Source organism: Bos indicus x Bos taurus, chromosome 4 (genome assembly GCF_003369695.1).
Source record: "Bos indicus x Bos taurus breed Angus x Brahman F1 hybrid chromosome 4, Bos_hybrid_MaternalHap_v2.0, whole genome shotgun sequence".
Classification (NCBI taxonomy): domain Eukaryota; kingdom Metazoa; phylum Chordata; class Mammalia; order Artiodactyla; family Bovidae; genus Bos; species Bos indicus x Bos taurus.
In genome coordinates this window covers 111,984,991-112,000,388 of record NC_040079.1, presented here as the reverse complement: position 1 = coordinate 112,000,388, position 15,398 = coordinate 111,984,991, and the positions used below count along the sequence as shown (strand labels likewise).

The window sequence follows — 15,398 nt, the reverse complement described above, 5'->3', positions numbered from 1 at the left end:
ACAGAGAAAGCCTGCCTGCCACAGCAAGTTTGCGTAAGCATCACAAACTTCATTGCATTTTGTCTTCTACATACAAAAATGACTGCTAATGACTGGTCTCAATGCACCATTAGTGATTAAGTGATAGTGTCTCAACTCTATGTAATGTCCTTTTTAAAAAAAAAATTTTTTTTTAAATACTGGTCTGCCCTGGGTCTTTGCTGCTGTGCCAAGTTTTCTCCAGTTGCAGTGGGTGGGGACTACTCTCTGTTGTGGTGCACGGGCTTCTCATTCCGTTGGCTTATCTTGTTGAGCACAGGCCTGCGGGCTTCGGTAGTAGGAGCACGTGCGCTTCGGAATTGCAGCACGTGGGCTCGTAGTTGCGGTGCACAGGCTTAGCTGCTCCGTGACTTGCGAACCTGGACCCCCTGCCTTTGAAGTGCAGAGTCTTAGCCGCTGGACTGTCAGGGAAGTCCCTGATGGGGTTTTAATACATGTAGATGTGACAAGTCTTGAGGGAAGGTCAATGGGTGAGGTTAAACTCTATGGTTATAAAATTTTGAATTTTACACATATTGGTAAGATATTAACTGTAAACTGACTTTGAAAAGTTAGTTATGTGTATTAATATTGCCAGAGCAATCACTAAAAAGAACACAAAGTATGTAGAGGGAACCTACCTCAACGTAGTAAAGGCGTCTATGACAAGTCCACAGCTAGCATCGTACTCAGTGTGAAAAGCGGAACGCTTTTCCTCTAAGATCGGAATCTGGACACGATGCCTGCTCTCACCACTTTTGTACTTTTGTTCAGCATCGTATTGGAAATCCAGGACATAGCAATCAGAGAGGAAAAGAAGTAAAAGGCATCCAAATGGGAGAAAAAGAAGTAAAACTATCATGATAGTAAAACTATCATGATAGTAAAACTATCGTGTCAATTTGCAGATGACACGATACCATGTATAGCCATCAAGACTCTGCCAAATAATTATTACTTACATAGAGATTTACATAGAGAATCATCAAAACTCTATTAGAATAAGTGACATTAGTAAGTTCAACTGTGTATATTTCATTTTTAAATGCTCATGATCAGAAATTGGGAAAAGAAAATTTAAAAACAGTCCTATTCACAATGACAGTGCAAGACATGTAATTCTTGGGTGTAAATTTAATAAAATTTTCATAGGATCTGTGTGCTAAAAACTGGACAGACGAACAAACAAAACCCACAAATAGAAGAAATAACAGAAGACCTAAATGCTGGACAGATCTTCCATGTTTGTCGATTAAAAGTTTCAATATTTTTAAGATGGCAATTCTCTGACTAGTTTGGTGATTCAATACAATCCTGATCAAAATCCCAGCATGACTGTTTGTAGACGTCTACGAACTGTCTCTAAAATAGCTGAAGCAGTTTTGAAAGAAGAACAAATTTGGAGGACTCCCTGATGTTAAGCTACAATATTATAAAGCTGCGGTAATGAGAGTTTGAAATCAATGGAACATAATAGGAAGTCCAGAAATAATCCCACACTAATTAACTTTTGACAGTAGGGAAAAAGCAAGTTGATGGTGCTCAAAGAGTTGGACATATAGTTCCAAAAGGAAAAGAATGGGTAATTTGGGCTTCATCCAAATTTAAAACTTCTGCTTGGCGAGAAGATATTGAAAAGAATGAAAAGACAAGTCATGGGCTGGGAGGCAGTATTACAAACCAAATAGTTGACAAAGGCCTTTCATCCAGAATTTGTAAACACTCTCAAACTTCACTATTGCAAAGCCTGCCTTCTCAGAAAAAGCACTGGTGATTTGATAGTCATTCATACTTGTGTTTTTTTAATGCTGTGTTTTGATACCCAGATGGAATTTAAGGAAGTGATTTGCATTTGATTTCTTAAAACACCTTTTATTTCTAAAGTGAAGTAATTTGAAGGGATAATATTTGATGAGTATATTTTTTATTTCTTTGATTAAAATTAAAGCTCAATGAATCTGAAGAAAGGCTATTATAAATACAACTTGTTAGTATATTTATGACACAGTTGGTTTTCCTGCTTTTGTTTTTGAGTGAATCAGGTTTATTTATCACAAAAGCTGTTAAAATGTGGGGATCCATGTTTCTTTAGGTAATAAACACAATCCACCTAATAGTTCCATGTCTAAATCAGTGGCTCCAGATTTCATTTTTTTATCATAATGTCAGTTCCAGAAATTTTGTGAAACCACAGAACAAACATGATTTTCTCAAAGTGACAAGATTTCAGTGGTAATTAAAGCTGAAAATCATACTTCTACCACCAATTTCCTGGTATGAGTTTTACCTCATTTGTGAGTTGCCCAGTAATAGTTTTCCAGCAACATTAAAATCTAAATGGTGTTTTGAATTGTGTGATTTTTTTTTAATTTAAAAAATTATTTTATCTTATCAGGAGCCTCTGTTGTTGAAGCTGGGACCTCAGAAAGTTACAAAAATAATAAAGCAAAACTGTACTGGCATGGGATCGGCTTCTTAAATTATGAAATGCCTCCAGACATCATTCTCCAGGTAAGAGTTAAATTAAAAATAACCTGTTTATATTTTAGGATCTTGTTCCTATTATTTATCATGAAAATATTAATGTCTGAAAGAGATGCAGCTCTGAACTTGTCAGAGAACCTGAAACCATCTCCTTGCATTTTTATAGTTATCAAAATACATGGGCAGAAAATGCATTTTTATACTCATCAAAATACATTATTTCTTATTTTATGGGCAGAAAACTATGATTAGCTACTTGATTACTATTTTAAGATCAGTGAACTAGACTATGTACTTCTCAAATAGGACATATACATTCCATATCTTTTCTTAAAGCTGATTCTGTAGTCTTCCTTTTGCACCAAAAACTTCAGTCACTTGACAAATATTTGTTGAAGGTGAGTGACCCCTGAGTGCAAGTACTGTGCTTTGTGCTGTTCAGGTCACCACATTTTTATAAAGCCCAATTTTAACAGCAGAAATTTCCAAGTAATATTTTCATTAACATTTCAGTTCAATTCAAAAGGCCCTTGATACCAACTGACAGGAGAGTGTTTAACCATAATTACACACCTGAATTTATTTCTAATTTAGAAATACCTTCAGGAGCAAACCTATAAATCTCAGTCCAGAGTACAGTCTAGATCTAGAAAATGGTGGACATCATTTTTCTTCCTTAGTACCAGTGCCAGGATCACTGTCACCACCGTTATCATCTCTATTATCTCTATTATCATCATCACCACCATCACAACCACCATCGCCACCATCATCACCAACCACCACCATCATCATCATCACCCATCACCTACCATCACCACCAGCACCAGCACCACCAGCACCACCATCACAACCACCATCATCACCATCACCACCATCATCACCAACCACCACCACCATCACCACCACCATCATCACAACCCCATCATCATCCTCACCCATCACCACCACCATCACCACTATTATCACCACTATCACCTACCATCACCACCATCACCAGCACCACCACCACCACCATCACATTAACCATCATCACCGTCACCTGCCGTCACTGTCACCTCTCTCTTCATTACCACAACCAGCACTATCTTCTCCAGTGCTATCACCACTCATACCAACCGGCTGCATCTAGCAGCTTACAGTCTTAATTAGAGCAACAAAAGAAGACACACATGAAATAAAGGTTCTGATTGACATCAGCACACCTGTGGGACTCTGGCAGCTTTGCTGTTTGATATGTCTCACACAGTGCCTTCATATTATAGGCATAAGCAAGATCTATAGTCAGTAGTGATTAGCTGGCCAACCTTGTAGGAGTGGAAATATATAAGCAAGTCAGGGATTGATGCAGTGCTTTCTTTCCAGCCGGACGTCCACCCTGGGAAGTGCTGGGCCTTTCCAGGCTCCCAGGGTCATGCCCTAATCAAGCTTGCCAGGAAGATCATACCAACTGCTGTTACCATGGAGCACATCTCAGAGAAGGTGTCCCCCTCAGGAAACATCTCCAGCGCACCCAAGGAATTTTCTGTCTATGTGAGAAGCTGTCTAAATCTTCCTTCAGAAGGGGTTATAGGAGGTGATCAGCTAGGAACTGGGAGCTGGGGTCTCATCTGAGCTGTGCAGCTAAACATTTCTGTGTATTACTTCCAGTATCTCAGCTTTGTCATCTGCAAAGTGAGAGGGTTGGACCAGATGATTACTACTACTTAATGCTATTTTAAAAAATTTTATCCAAGTTCAGTCAGTCAGTTCAGTCGCTCAGTCATGTCCGACTCTTTGTGACCCCATGAATCGCAGCATGCCAGGCCTCCCTGTCCATCACCAACTCCCGGAGTTCACTCAGACTCACATCCGTTGAGTTAGTGATGCCATCCAGCCATCTCATCCTCTGTCGTCCACTTCTCCTCTTGCCCCCAATCCCTCCCAGCATCAGAGTCTTTTCCAGTGAGTCAACTCTTCGCATGAGGTGGCCAAAGTACTGGAGTTTCAGCTTTAGCATCATTCCTTCCAAAGAAATCCAGGGCTGATCTCTTTCAGAATGGACTGGTTGGATGTCCTTGCAGTTTAAGGACTCTCAAGAGTCTTCTCCAACACCACAGTTCAAAAGCATCAATTCTTTGGCACTCAGCCTTCTTCACAGTCCAACTCTCACATCCATACATGACCACAGGAAAAATCATAGCCTTGACTAGACGGACCTTTGTTGGCAAAGTAATGTCTCTGCTTTTGAATATGCTCTCTAGGTTGGTCATAACTTTCCTTCCAAGGAGTAAGCATCTTTTAATTACATGGCTGCAGTCACCATCTGCAGTGATTTTGGAGCCCAGAAAAATAAAGTCTGACACTGTTTCCACTGTTTCCCCATCTATTTCCCATGAAGTGATGGGATTGGATGCCATGATCTTCATTTTCCGAATGTTGAGCTTTAAGCCAACTTTTTCACTCTCCTCTTTCACTTTCATCAAGAGGCTTTTGAGTTCCTCTTCACTTTCTGCCATAAGGGTGGTGTCATCTGCATATCTGAGGTTATTGATATTTCTCCCGGCATCTTGATTCCAGCTTGTGTTTCTTCTAGTCCAGCGTTTCTCATGATGTACTCTGCATAGAAGTTAAATAATCAGGGTGACAATATACAGCCTTGACGAACTCCTTTTCCTATTTGGAACCAGTCTGTTGTTCCATGTCCAGTTCTAACTGTTGCTTCCTGACCTGCATACAGATTTCTCAAGAGGCAGATCAGGTGGTCTGGTATTCCCATCTCTTTCAGAATTTATACAGTTTATTGTGATCCACACAGTCAAAGGCTTTGACATAGTCAATAAAGCAGAAATAGATCCAAGTTATATGTGTACAATTCCCATAGATGAAAATGAAACAAGATTTTCCCTTGTCTCACTTCTCCCACCAATTTTTACTCCCTGGAAGCTTTCACTTGCCAGAGTTTGGGCTGCTTGTGTGGTTACTCCCTTCATATTTGCTATTACTGTTATTCCTTGATTTTTCAGTTTTGATTGTTACAATTGACTTCCTTGAATGGAAAATGGAGATTAGTTCTCTTCCATGCCTCTCCCAATTCTCCCAAAATGTTTATGTCTTAACTTAAAAGAAAAAAAAAAAAACAAGTTTATTGAGATATAATTCACACATCAGCAATTCAGTCAGGTAAAGTGTACACTTGGTAACTTTTGGTATATTCACAGAGTTGCGTAACCATGATCATGATCAATTTTAGAGTGTTTTTACTATTCTCCAGAGAAACCCTGCACCCCTTAGCTGTCACTTCTCATCACCCACCTCACTGCCCCAGCGACTGACAACCACTAGTCTCTCTTGTATCTATAGATTTGCCTCTTTCAAATGTTGTCATTGTTGTTTAGTCACGAAGTCATGTCTGACCATTTGCAGCCCTTTGGACTACAGCCTGCCAGGCTTCTCTGTCCATGGGATTTTCCTGGCAAGAATACTGCTCAAGTACGGGTTGCCATTTCCTTCTCCAGAGGATCTTCCCAATCCAGGGATAGATCCATGTCGTCTGCTTAGCAGGCGGATTCTTTACCACTGAGCCACTTGGGAAGCCCTATTTTGGATAGTTCCTATAAAATGGAATCATATTGTATGTGAATGGTTTTTGTGAATGGCTTGTTTCACTCAGCATAATGTTTTCAAGGTCTATGTAGGCTAAAATGTGTCAATATTTCATTTTTAATTGCTGAATAATATTTTACTATATGGATAGTAAAATATCCATTTTTATTTATCCATTCAGCAGTTGCTGGACATCTTAGTGGATCCCACTCTTTTAACTGTTATGAACAATGAACAATGCTGCTGTGAGGCGCTGGGTACAAAGTTTTCTGTGGACCTGAGTTTTCATTTCTCTTGGGTTTGTGCCTCGGAGCAGAGTTTCTAGATCACATGATAAATCTGTGTTTCATGTGTGAGACACTGGCAGATGGTATATCTCAGCTTCAGTACACATCCAATGTGTTCATTGTGAGTCTGTGAACAGTATTGTTCTTAGCTGAGTCATACAATGCCCTTGAATACATTTTCTTTTTTTAAAACCTTTTAATTTTGTATTGGGGTATAGCCTATTAATAATGTGATAGTTTCAAGTGACCAGCAAAGGGACTCAGCTGTACATATACACGTATCCATTCTCCCGAAACTCCCCTCCCAACCAGGCTGCCACATCACTGAGCAGAGTTCTTTCTCTGTGCTCTACAGCAGATCCTTGTTGGTTATCCACTTTAAATGTATCAGTGTGTACGTAGCCATCCCAAACTCCATAACTATCCCTTCCCTGCGTCCTTCCCAGGGATCGCACCCATGTCCCCTGCATTGCAACGCAGACTCTTCACCACTAGACCACCAGGGAAGTTCCTTTATTTTTTAAAGATATCCCTCGGGAGCAGTCTGCTCACATCTCTTCCCACCTGGTGCCTGGTCAGGCCTGCTGCACAGCTGTTATCAGGGGATTTCAGCTCCACTCTCTGAGGATTTGACTTGTTTTAAATCTGTTGTTTTAAAAATGTTTTTAATGTTTCTTCTTTGGTTTTCTGTTTTACTGTTTGGAATATCTAATCAATTTATATTTTAAACCTAATTTTGAATATTTAAATTCTGCTGTTATGATTATTCTGATTTTTTTTTTTTTTGCAAATGCTCCCTTTTCTAGAATCTAAATATCTTCCTTCATGGTTGCAATACTTCCCTCCAACGTCTGAAGATATGAGCAGATGTAGATTTGTTCCATGTTTTCAGCCCCTTCACATACTCCCAAGTACCTCCCTTGCTATTTATAATATGGGCTCCATCTTCCTTGCTAAGTGCTTTCCTCGTGTGTTTGGTGATGCTTGTCTGTCTCATTTAAGAGCTGAACAGTCAAAAGCTGGCTTTTTCTGCACACATTATGGGCAAGCTGACAGCAAGCTTCACAGCTCGATGGTCTGGTTGGAGACCCCAGAGTGTGGTTTCTAGAAGGTTGACCCCAGGAATCCTACAACCTTGTGCCCAGGGGTTTTCAGCTCCGCCCACACCCTGGGTGTGGCAGTGCACAGCCCATCATTCATGATAGGATCTACCTTCCCCTGTTATTTCTGCAGGATGCCCTTGAGGTCAGTTGTCCTGGAGGTGGGAAGAAAACGACAGTTCTTTTCTGCACCAGGACAGGAGTGATGGCTAGGCTCTAAATGCTCCTTAAAAAGTCCATCAGAGGAACTTCCCTGGTAGTATAGCAGATGGGAGTCTGCCTGCCAATGCAGGGGACACGGGTTCAATCCCTGGTCTGGGAAGATTCCACTTGCCGAGGGCAACTAAAGCCCACACACCACAGGTACTGAGCCTGCGCACTGCAACTACTGAAGCCTGTGTGCCTGGAGCCTGTGCCCCGCAACAAGAGGCGCCACCGCTGTGAGAAGCCCATGCGCAGAAACTAAAGAGTGGGTCCCGCTCACCGCAACTAGAGAAAGCTCGCACACAGCGAAGACCCGGTGCGATGAAAACTTAATCGCTTTTTAAGAAGATCATCAGCCCACCCTCAAATGAGGGGACTCCCAGCTTCATGCTTGGCCTCCACACCGTGGCCCCACCTCTGGCCCTTTCTAAACTGGGAGTCAGCACCAGCTCCAGCGTGCTGCTGGTTGCCCCCTGCAGCCAGCGCGACTTGAGTTTCCTCTAGGCCAGTGCGCCATTTGGCCGTCTCCAGACGCTTTTCTCTTCGGGTCTGCGCCCGTGTTTCCCTCAGAGGTTTACGCCTTACTCCGTCCCCTCAGGGTCCCTCTCTGAAGGGGGCTCAGTGTTAAACACGGCGCTTACCTGCCTTGTGTGTCGTTGGAACACCTTTAGATGCTGTGGCTCTCGAGTTGTAAAACAGATTGCCATCCTTTGATGCGAGCCTGCTGGCACTCACAGTCGGTGTCTACAGACACTTGTAGTTGAGTTATACTGGATTGGAGCAGGTCAAACCTGTCTCAGAAAAGTGCACACAGTTGCTCATTAGAGAGGAATTATGAGTGAATCCTTCAGGCAAGAATCCTTTAAGAAATTGACCATATTTAAAGAGTGAAAAAAAAAAATCCTTTTAGTAAGACAAAATACTTCTCACTGTTTTTCTCAATATTAGCACATTTATGAACCTAGTGAAATTAAAACAGGATCATAAAGAAGGTTTGAAATAAAACTAGCATATCTCTCTGAACAGGCTAAAGGAACTATATGAGATGATATATATATATGTCAAATATGAAATATGTATGTTTATATATGTCATTGTATAGATGAAAAGTATATATAATTGTGGGGCATTATTTAATCATGATGTATCCAGTTCTTTTAGTTATCCATTTATTTCTGGCTGCGCTGGGTCTTCCCTGCTGCGTGTGGGCTTTCTGTAGTTGCAATAAGCAAGAGCTACTCTGTTGCGGACAGTGGGGTCTGGGCTCTGGGCTTCGGTAGCTGTGCGCACAGGCTTAGTAGCTGCAGCTCGTGAGCTCCGGAGCGAGGGCCCAGTACTTGTGGCCCACAGGCTTCGTTGCCCTGTGGCGTGTGGGGTCTTCTCGGATCAGGAGTCCAACCTGCATCCCCTGCATTGGCAGGCGGAGATTCTTAACCACTGGATAACCAGGGAAGTCCCAATTCTTTTACAAAATTGACTCATATTTTAAATATTATGATTTTCATTACAAAATGATTGAACTCATGAAACTTTATTTTTTGTTGAGGTGCTGCAATTCAAAGACTCTAACCATAAACTTTAGATTTGCAAGATAATGTCTACCAGTGTGCGCTCTCTCTCCTCATAAATCTTCAGCTTTAAAGGGTAGAGAAGAAAGGTCAAAAGCACAAGGGAAATTGCACACACATATCAACAAAAGCTTACTTTTTGGATGGAGCTATCTGTGTGATCAAAGTTCAGCAAACTGGTGAAATTTAACGCGTTTTGGGTCGATGTTGGGGCTCATTTTTTCGTTTATTTTACCCAAAGCGTAGTAAATACAGTTAGGAGGTCAAAGTCAATGCTGACATGTGCTGTCATCTGTCTCTTCATCCCGTCTGTCTGTCTCTCTCCATCTTAGTCTGTTCAGCCCTTTGATTAGGCTGGTTCTTGCCTCACAATCCTCCCCCCCTTCCATACCCAGTGCTGACATGCAGCGCAGCAGTGTGTCCCTGGTGGACACCAAAGATGTCTGGGGAATTGTTACTTAAACAGACAATTGACTCCGTTTATTTTAACAGAACACACATTCATTACAACCTCCCTGTCTGTTGCTTTCTTTATAGGGCGTCTTGAAACAATGTGAAGGAGAAGAAATTTTTCTAGGTCAGTTTGTATATAACAAAACAGGGACCACCGTCCAAACATTTGCACTCCAGGTAATGAGAGCCTTGGGAGAAGGTGCGGTATCCATGGCTCCATCCCCAGGAGGGATTTGTGGGGTTGCTTGATGTAAAGTGGTGTGTGAGAATGACTGTGACAGAAGTGTGAGATAAGCAAGCCTTGTCTGAATTCCAGTTCTTAGCTCCAATCATGTTCATAAGTTTTAAAGCAAAAAAACAGGCAAATACAAAAGTTGTTTCCGAGACAAATTTTTTATTATTTGCTATTAGTTTTATACACACACACATACATACTCTTCCTCAGTCCTTATTTGTCAGATTCCCTTGATAATATTTAATCTGACAGTCACTATCTTCTTCCTTGGGTAGAGGGGGTGGGGATGATGGTACAAAACAAGATGATTGGAGGCAGAGAGGAACTTAGAGAGAATAGATATTTCATACCAGATAAGAAAACTTCTTAGCCTAACTCAAAGGGGAAGGAATACCAGTTGGTAACTTATAAATCCCTAAAAGTCAGTAAGGCATAAGAAATGTAATTCACTAGTTCTCATTAGTCACAGGAACTAGTGAAAAGGTGTAAAAGGCACCTCAAGCCGTGTAAACACAAGTGTGTTACGCCTCTTGGCCAGTGGCGAGAAAATCTAAGCTGAAAGCAATGTATGTGTCAGAAATGAATGCCCTTACCGAGTTCCACAGTCAACTGTACATCCATGTCGCTCCCTGCCCCTCCCTGGGGCAGCCAGTCAGGACCACCGTGGAGGCAGGAGAAGGCGGAGAGGGCCCCGGTGTGCAGACCACCGTGCTATCTGCCTTCCCCGTGTCTGCCTTTTTATCAGCTCTTTCCTGACGGTAGACCAGGATGTCATCCGTTAGACTGGTGCTTGAAAGTACTTGAGTTAAGAAGGAAAGAAAGTGTTTCTAATTTTTTTCATTTATATCAGCATTACTTGAGATTCTTTGAGATAGTTCATTTGATAAGACATTAATTTTAATCTTTTCTATTTTTTCAGCATGAAGTTCCTGAATTCTTGTTATGTGTGAAACTTAAAATTCTCAGCAATTGGGGACACCCAAACTATACTTGTTTATATAGATTCAGGGTTCATGGCACCCCAAAAGATGACAGCTAGAAGAACTGGTGCAGGCAGCCATGATCACAAGTCCAAAATAGTCAGGTACTCCAATTCCCTTTGATTATATCACATCCATAGGAATCAAAAATCAGAAGTGGGAGAGAAACCTTAAAGTGGTTCTTACCTGCAGTAAAAAGTGAATGAATTTTACTATTAAGAATATGAAAATAAATTCAGTCTCTGCATTAGTGTGGCTTCTGAGGATGAATCATGTTGTTGAAGCACTGAAAAATGAGTTTGCATTTAGAAGAAGATGGTAATTCTCAACACTCTTTCTCGTAATAGCATATTTGCTTTCATTTATTAATTCATTCACACCAGGCATGGATATCTGCTGTTACCACTATTACTTAACACTGATCTGGACACACTCTGTAATTAGAGAAGCTAAAGAAATTAGAGGTAAAATTTAAGAAGGCCAACCATAATTCATTTGCAGATGACTTGATGAATTCCTTCAAAAGCAATAAAATCAATGAAAAATACATTATAAACAAAGATGGATACAAAATTATCATATATAAATCAAAATAAAAAATATAAACCACAACCAGTAAGAGGATATAATTTACAAAGCCTCAATGGAAATTAAAAAAAAATCAAATGAAAGAATTAAACTGTATGAAGACCCAATAAAACAGCAGTGGATAATGAAAAGACCTAAAAAATGGAAAGATTATCCTGCCTGTGGATACAAAAACTTAGCTGTCAAGAAGTCGATTCTGTCTAAACTGATCTACAAATTCAGTTAAATCTTAAATTAAAACCCAGAAAAAAAAAAAAATTCTGATATTTTGGCCATATGTGAGGGCTTGTGGACTGCCTCAAATAGTGACAGGATTTCAGAGGCCTGTTTAATATCCTTATTGTTTGAGGTTAGAAGCCACCTTTCTTTCCAGATTGCCCAGTGAACCTGCCCCACGGAGGATGCATAGTGGGAGCCCGAGTATATATCAGCCAGGACCTGATTTCTGCCTTCTGAGCTGAGGTCCCTGGGGGCAGGGCTTTTGCTTTAATAATCCCTTTAAGTATTGCCACTGCATACCCAGGGGCTTCCCTGGTAGCTCAGCTGGTGAAGAATAAGCCTGCAATGCAGGAGATCACAGTTCGATCCCTGGGTTGGGACGATCCCCTGGAGGAGGACATGAGTTTGAATTAACGCCCCAAGGCTTATACCCTATCTCTCATGTATATACAGTTTGAAATGCTTTTTAAAGTCTGGGAGTGCCAAAGCTGGGGTTGAGAGTAACTTTCTTAACATTTTTATTGTTTCACAGACCGGTTTGGCACTCTTTAGTCCCAAACAGGGGTTCAAGGTCACATCCCTTCAGTGCCCCGCTAGAGGGGTTTTCGCTGTGAGCCCGTAGTTTGGGATCTAAATCCGACAGAACCCTGCCATTTCCAGAAACCCTCTCAGTTGGCTGTGGGTCTTGCTGCAGCTGCTGCTAAGTCGCTTCAGTCTGACTCTGCGAGCCCACAGATGTTCCCAATTCTGCAATTGCTTACTTCCTATGAGGCCAAAGACCCCCGCTGTCCTTGAGAGAGAGCAAAGCCTAGATACTTGCTCTTTGCATATCTGGACCTTTTTCTGGGAGGCCTTATATCCACAATTGGCCAAACAGTTCAGAGTCCTGATGGTATTTTGTACACATGTGTCACCTGTAGGACTCGCTGTGAGCAAGTCATGCACATATAGGAGTAAGAGTCCTTCATCCAATCTTAAATTTCTAAAGACTCTAGCTGGCATCTCCCCAAACAAGGTAGGGGAATTCCTAAATCCTTGAGGCAGGACTGTCCAACAATACTGTCGGATTACCTGTGTTTCTGGGTCCTGCTATTCAAAAGTAAATAGATGGCTGTGATTTTTCTGTAATTGGAATGTGTAAGAAAGCATCTTTTAAGTACAGGACTGAGAACCAGCCATATTCTCCTGGAATAGTTGTAAGCAGGGTACATAGGGCTTCCCTTGTAGCTCATTCGGTAAAGAATCTGTCTGCAGTGCAGGAGATCTGGGTTTGATTCCTGGGTCGGGAAGATCCCCTGAAGAATAAAATGGCAACCCACTCCCGTATTCTTGCCTGGAGAATCCCATGGACAGAGGAGCCTGGCAGGCTACAGTCCATGGGGTCACAAGAGTCAGACATGACTTAATGACTAGACCACCATGGATTAGGTCCCACAGGGTATAAGACTTCATTAACAGCCCTCAAGTCCTGGACAGACTGATACTCTGTCGAGTCTGGCTTCTTAACCAGGAGGATTGCTGTTGCTGCTAAGTCGCTTCAGTCGTGTCCGACTCTGTGCGACCCCATAGATGGCAGCCCACCAGGCTCCCCTGTCCCTGGGATTCTCCAGGCAAGAACACTGGAGTGGGTTGCCATTTGTTATATGCAGACCTGCAAGGTTTAATCAGTCCTATTTTCAAAAACTTTTCTAGAGTTGGCTGTATTCCCTTTTGGGCTTCTTGTCTCAGAGGATATTATTTTAGATTAGGTGTCCCAGAATCCCTTTTTGATGGGATTTGTATTGGTCTTGCTTTTTTGGCCTTCCCCAGAGTGCTATCAGTAGGTGAAGAATCTGCCTGCAATGCAGGAGACACAGGAAATGCAAGTTCAATATATGAGTTGGGAAGATCTCCTAGAGAAGAAAATGGCAACCCACTCCAGTATTTTTGCCTGAAATCCCATGGAGAGAGGAGCCTAAAAGGGGTCTAAAAGGGTCACAAAGACTCAGAAACAACTGAGAGACCAAGCACACACACAGACAGTGCTGTCAGCCCACACTTCTGGCCTTACCTTTTCACAGACCTCGGTGGGGAAGAACTCTGTCTCCTCCTCTGGGGTTTTCATGAGCATCATTTGTAGGCTCAGCACATGCTCCAGTGGGACCCTAGTGTCAAGCTGTTCTTGGTGGAAGAAGTTACTTGAGCATTTAATTTACAAAGGAGATCTCATCCCCAAGGCGGGGCTAGGGCGCTCTGACACATAAGAAGTTGTGTTTCAGGCTGAGATCCCCTAGTTGGCATTATAGAGGTAGTTAAAATGAATGGTTTACTACTTGTCCAGAACTCCCAAGACTGGGATACACTGGGATGTTTTCTGTGCCACCGTGGTGTTCACTGCAGAATATGTGGCACCCGTATCTGTTAGAAAGCCCATCGATTTATTCCCCACTGGCAGAGTCACCTGGGGCTCCTGTGGCAAAATTAGAACCAGATGCCTCAAGCCTAAGGGAGCCGGTGGGACTTTTCATTCATTATCAGAATATTCCCCTCTTTCTACCATATGAGAGGCTCCTGTCCCCCTGATATACTTTAGGGCCATCATTTTTCCAGTGCCCATCCTCCTTGCAGTAAGCACACTGTTCCTCCCCCAGTGGTGGTGGCTTACCTCATTTAGGTTATTCGGCTTCTGGGAATCCAGTACTGCTGCCAGAAAAGCTGCCTTCTGGTTTCCATCTTTCTTGCTTCTGCTCTTGTTCCCTATGGTTGAATACTCTAAAAGCAACATCTACTAATTGAGAAGGGCTCATTCTAAATACATCATCTAATTTTTGTAACTTTCTTCTTATGTCTGAGGCACTTTGCCCAATAAAGGTCATATTTATCATCCTTACATTCTCAGGGGCCTCAGGGTCTGTATCCAACACCATGCACTCTTGATATGATGCAATGAGAAGGTCAGATCATTGCTTTTTGTCCTACTTCCACTAAAAACATCGCTTGAAACTCATCTTGAAGAATCGTGTAGCTTATCAGTTGTGCTTTTGTTTTTGCTTCCTTCTCTACCTCTCCTGATCTTATATTTACACAGTAGTGCCTATAAGTTTGATAAATCCTTTCCAGAAACTCTGATGGATCTTCATTTGGTTTTTGTTTTACCTTCGGGATTTTGTTTAAGCTCCTTTGTTCAGGTATCCCTTTTCAGATCAGATCAGTCGCTCAGTCGTGTCCGACTCTTTGGGAGCCCATGAATTGCAGCAGCCAGGCCTCCCTGTCCATCACCAACTCCCAGAGTTCACTCAGACTCACGTCCATCGAGTCAGTGATGCCATCCAGCCATCTCATCCTCTGTCGTCCCCTTCTCCTCTTGCCCCCAATCCCTCCCAGCATCAGAGTCTTTTCCAGTGAGTCAACTCTTCACATGAGGTGGCCAAAGTACTAGAGTTTCAGCTTTAGCATCATTCCTTCCAAAGAAATCCCAGGACTGATCTCCTTTAGAATGGACTGGTTGGATGTCCTTGCAGTCCAAGGGACTCTCAAGAGTCTTCTCCAGCACCACAGTTCAAAAGCATCAATTCTTCGGTGCTCAGCCTTCTTCACAGTCCAACTCTCACATCCATACATGACCACAGGAAAAACCATAGCCTTGACTAGACGAACCTTTGTTAGCAAAGTAATGTCTCTGCTTTTGAATATGCTCT

General features: G+C 42.2%; 1 protein-coding gene across 3 annotated transcripts in view; it reads left to right on the top strand.

Annotated features, from left to right (window-relative positions):
- Nucleotides 1-11,164, top strand: part of SUN3 (Sad1 and UNC84 domain containing 3) — a 46,956-nt gene extending 35,792 nt beyond the window's left edge. For all 3 annotated transcript variants that reach the window (XM_027540228.1, XM_027540226.1, XM_027540229.1), the window contains exons 7-10: nucleotides 2,414-2,529; nucleotides 3,868-4,035; nucleotides 9,784-9,876; nucleotides 10,854-11,164. In XM_027540228.1, coding sequence (XP_027396029.1) covers nucleotides 2,414-2,529; nucleotides 3,868-4,035; nucleotides 9,784-9,876; nucleotides 10,854-10,973 — 497 coding nt within the window. In that variant the 3' untranslated portion in view covers nucleotides 10,974-11,164. The remainder of the gene's footprint in view (nucleotides 1-2,413; nucleotides 2,530-3,867; nucleotides 4,036-9,783; nucleotides 9,877-10,853) is intronic.
- Nucleotides 11,165-15,398: the final 4,234 nt, after the last annotated feature.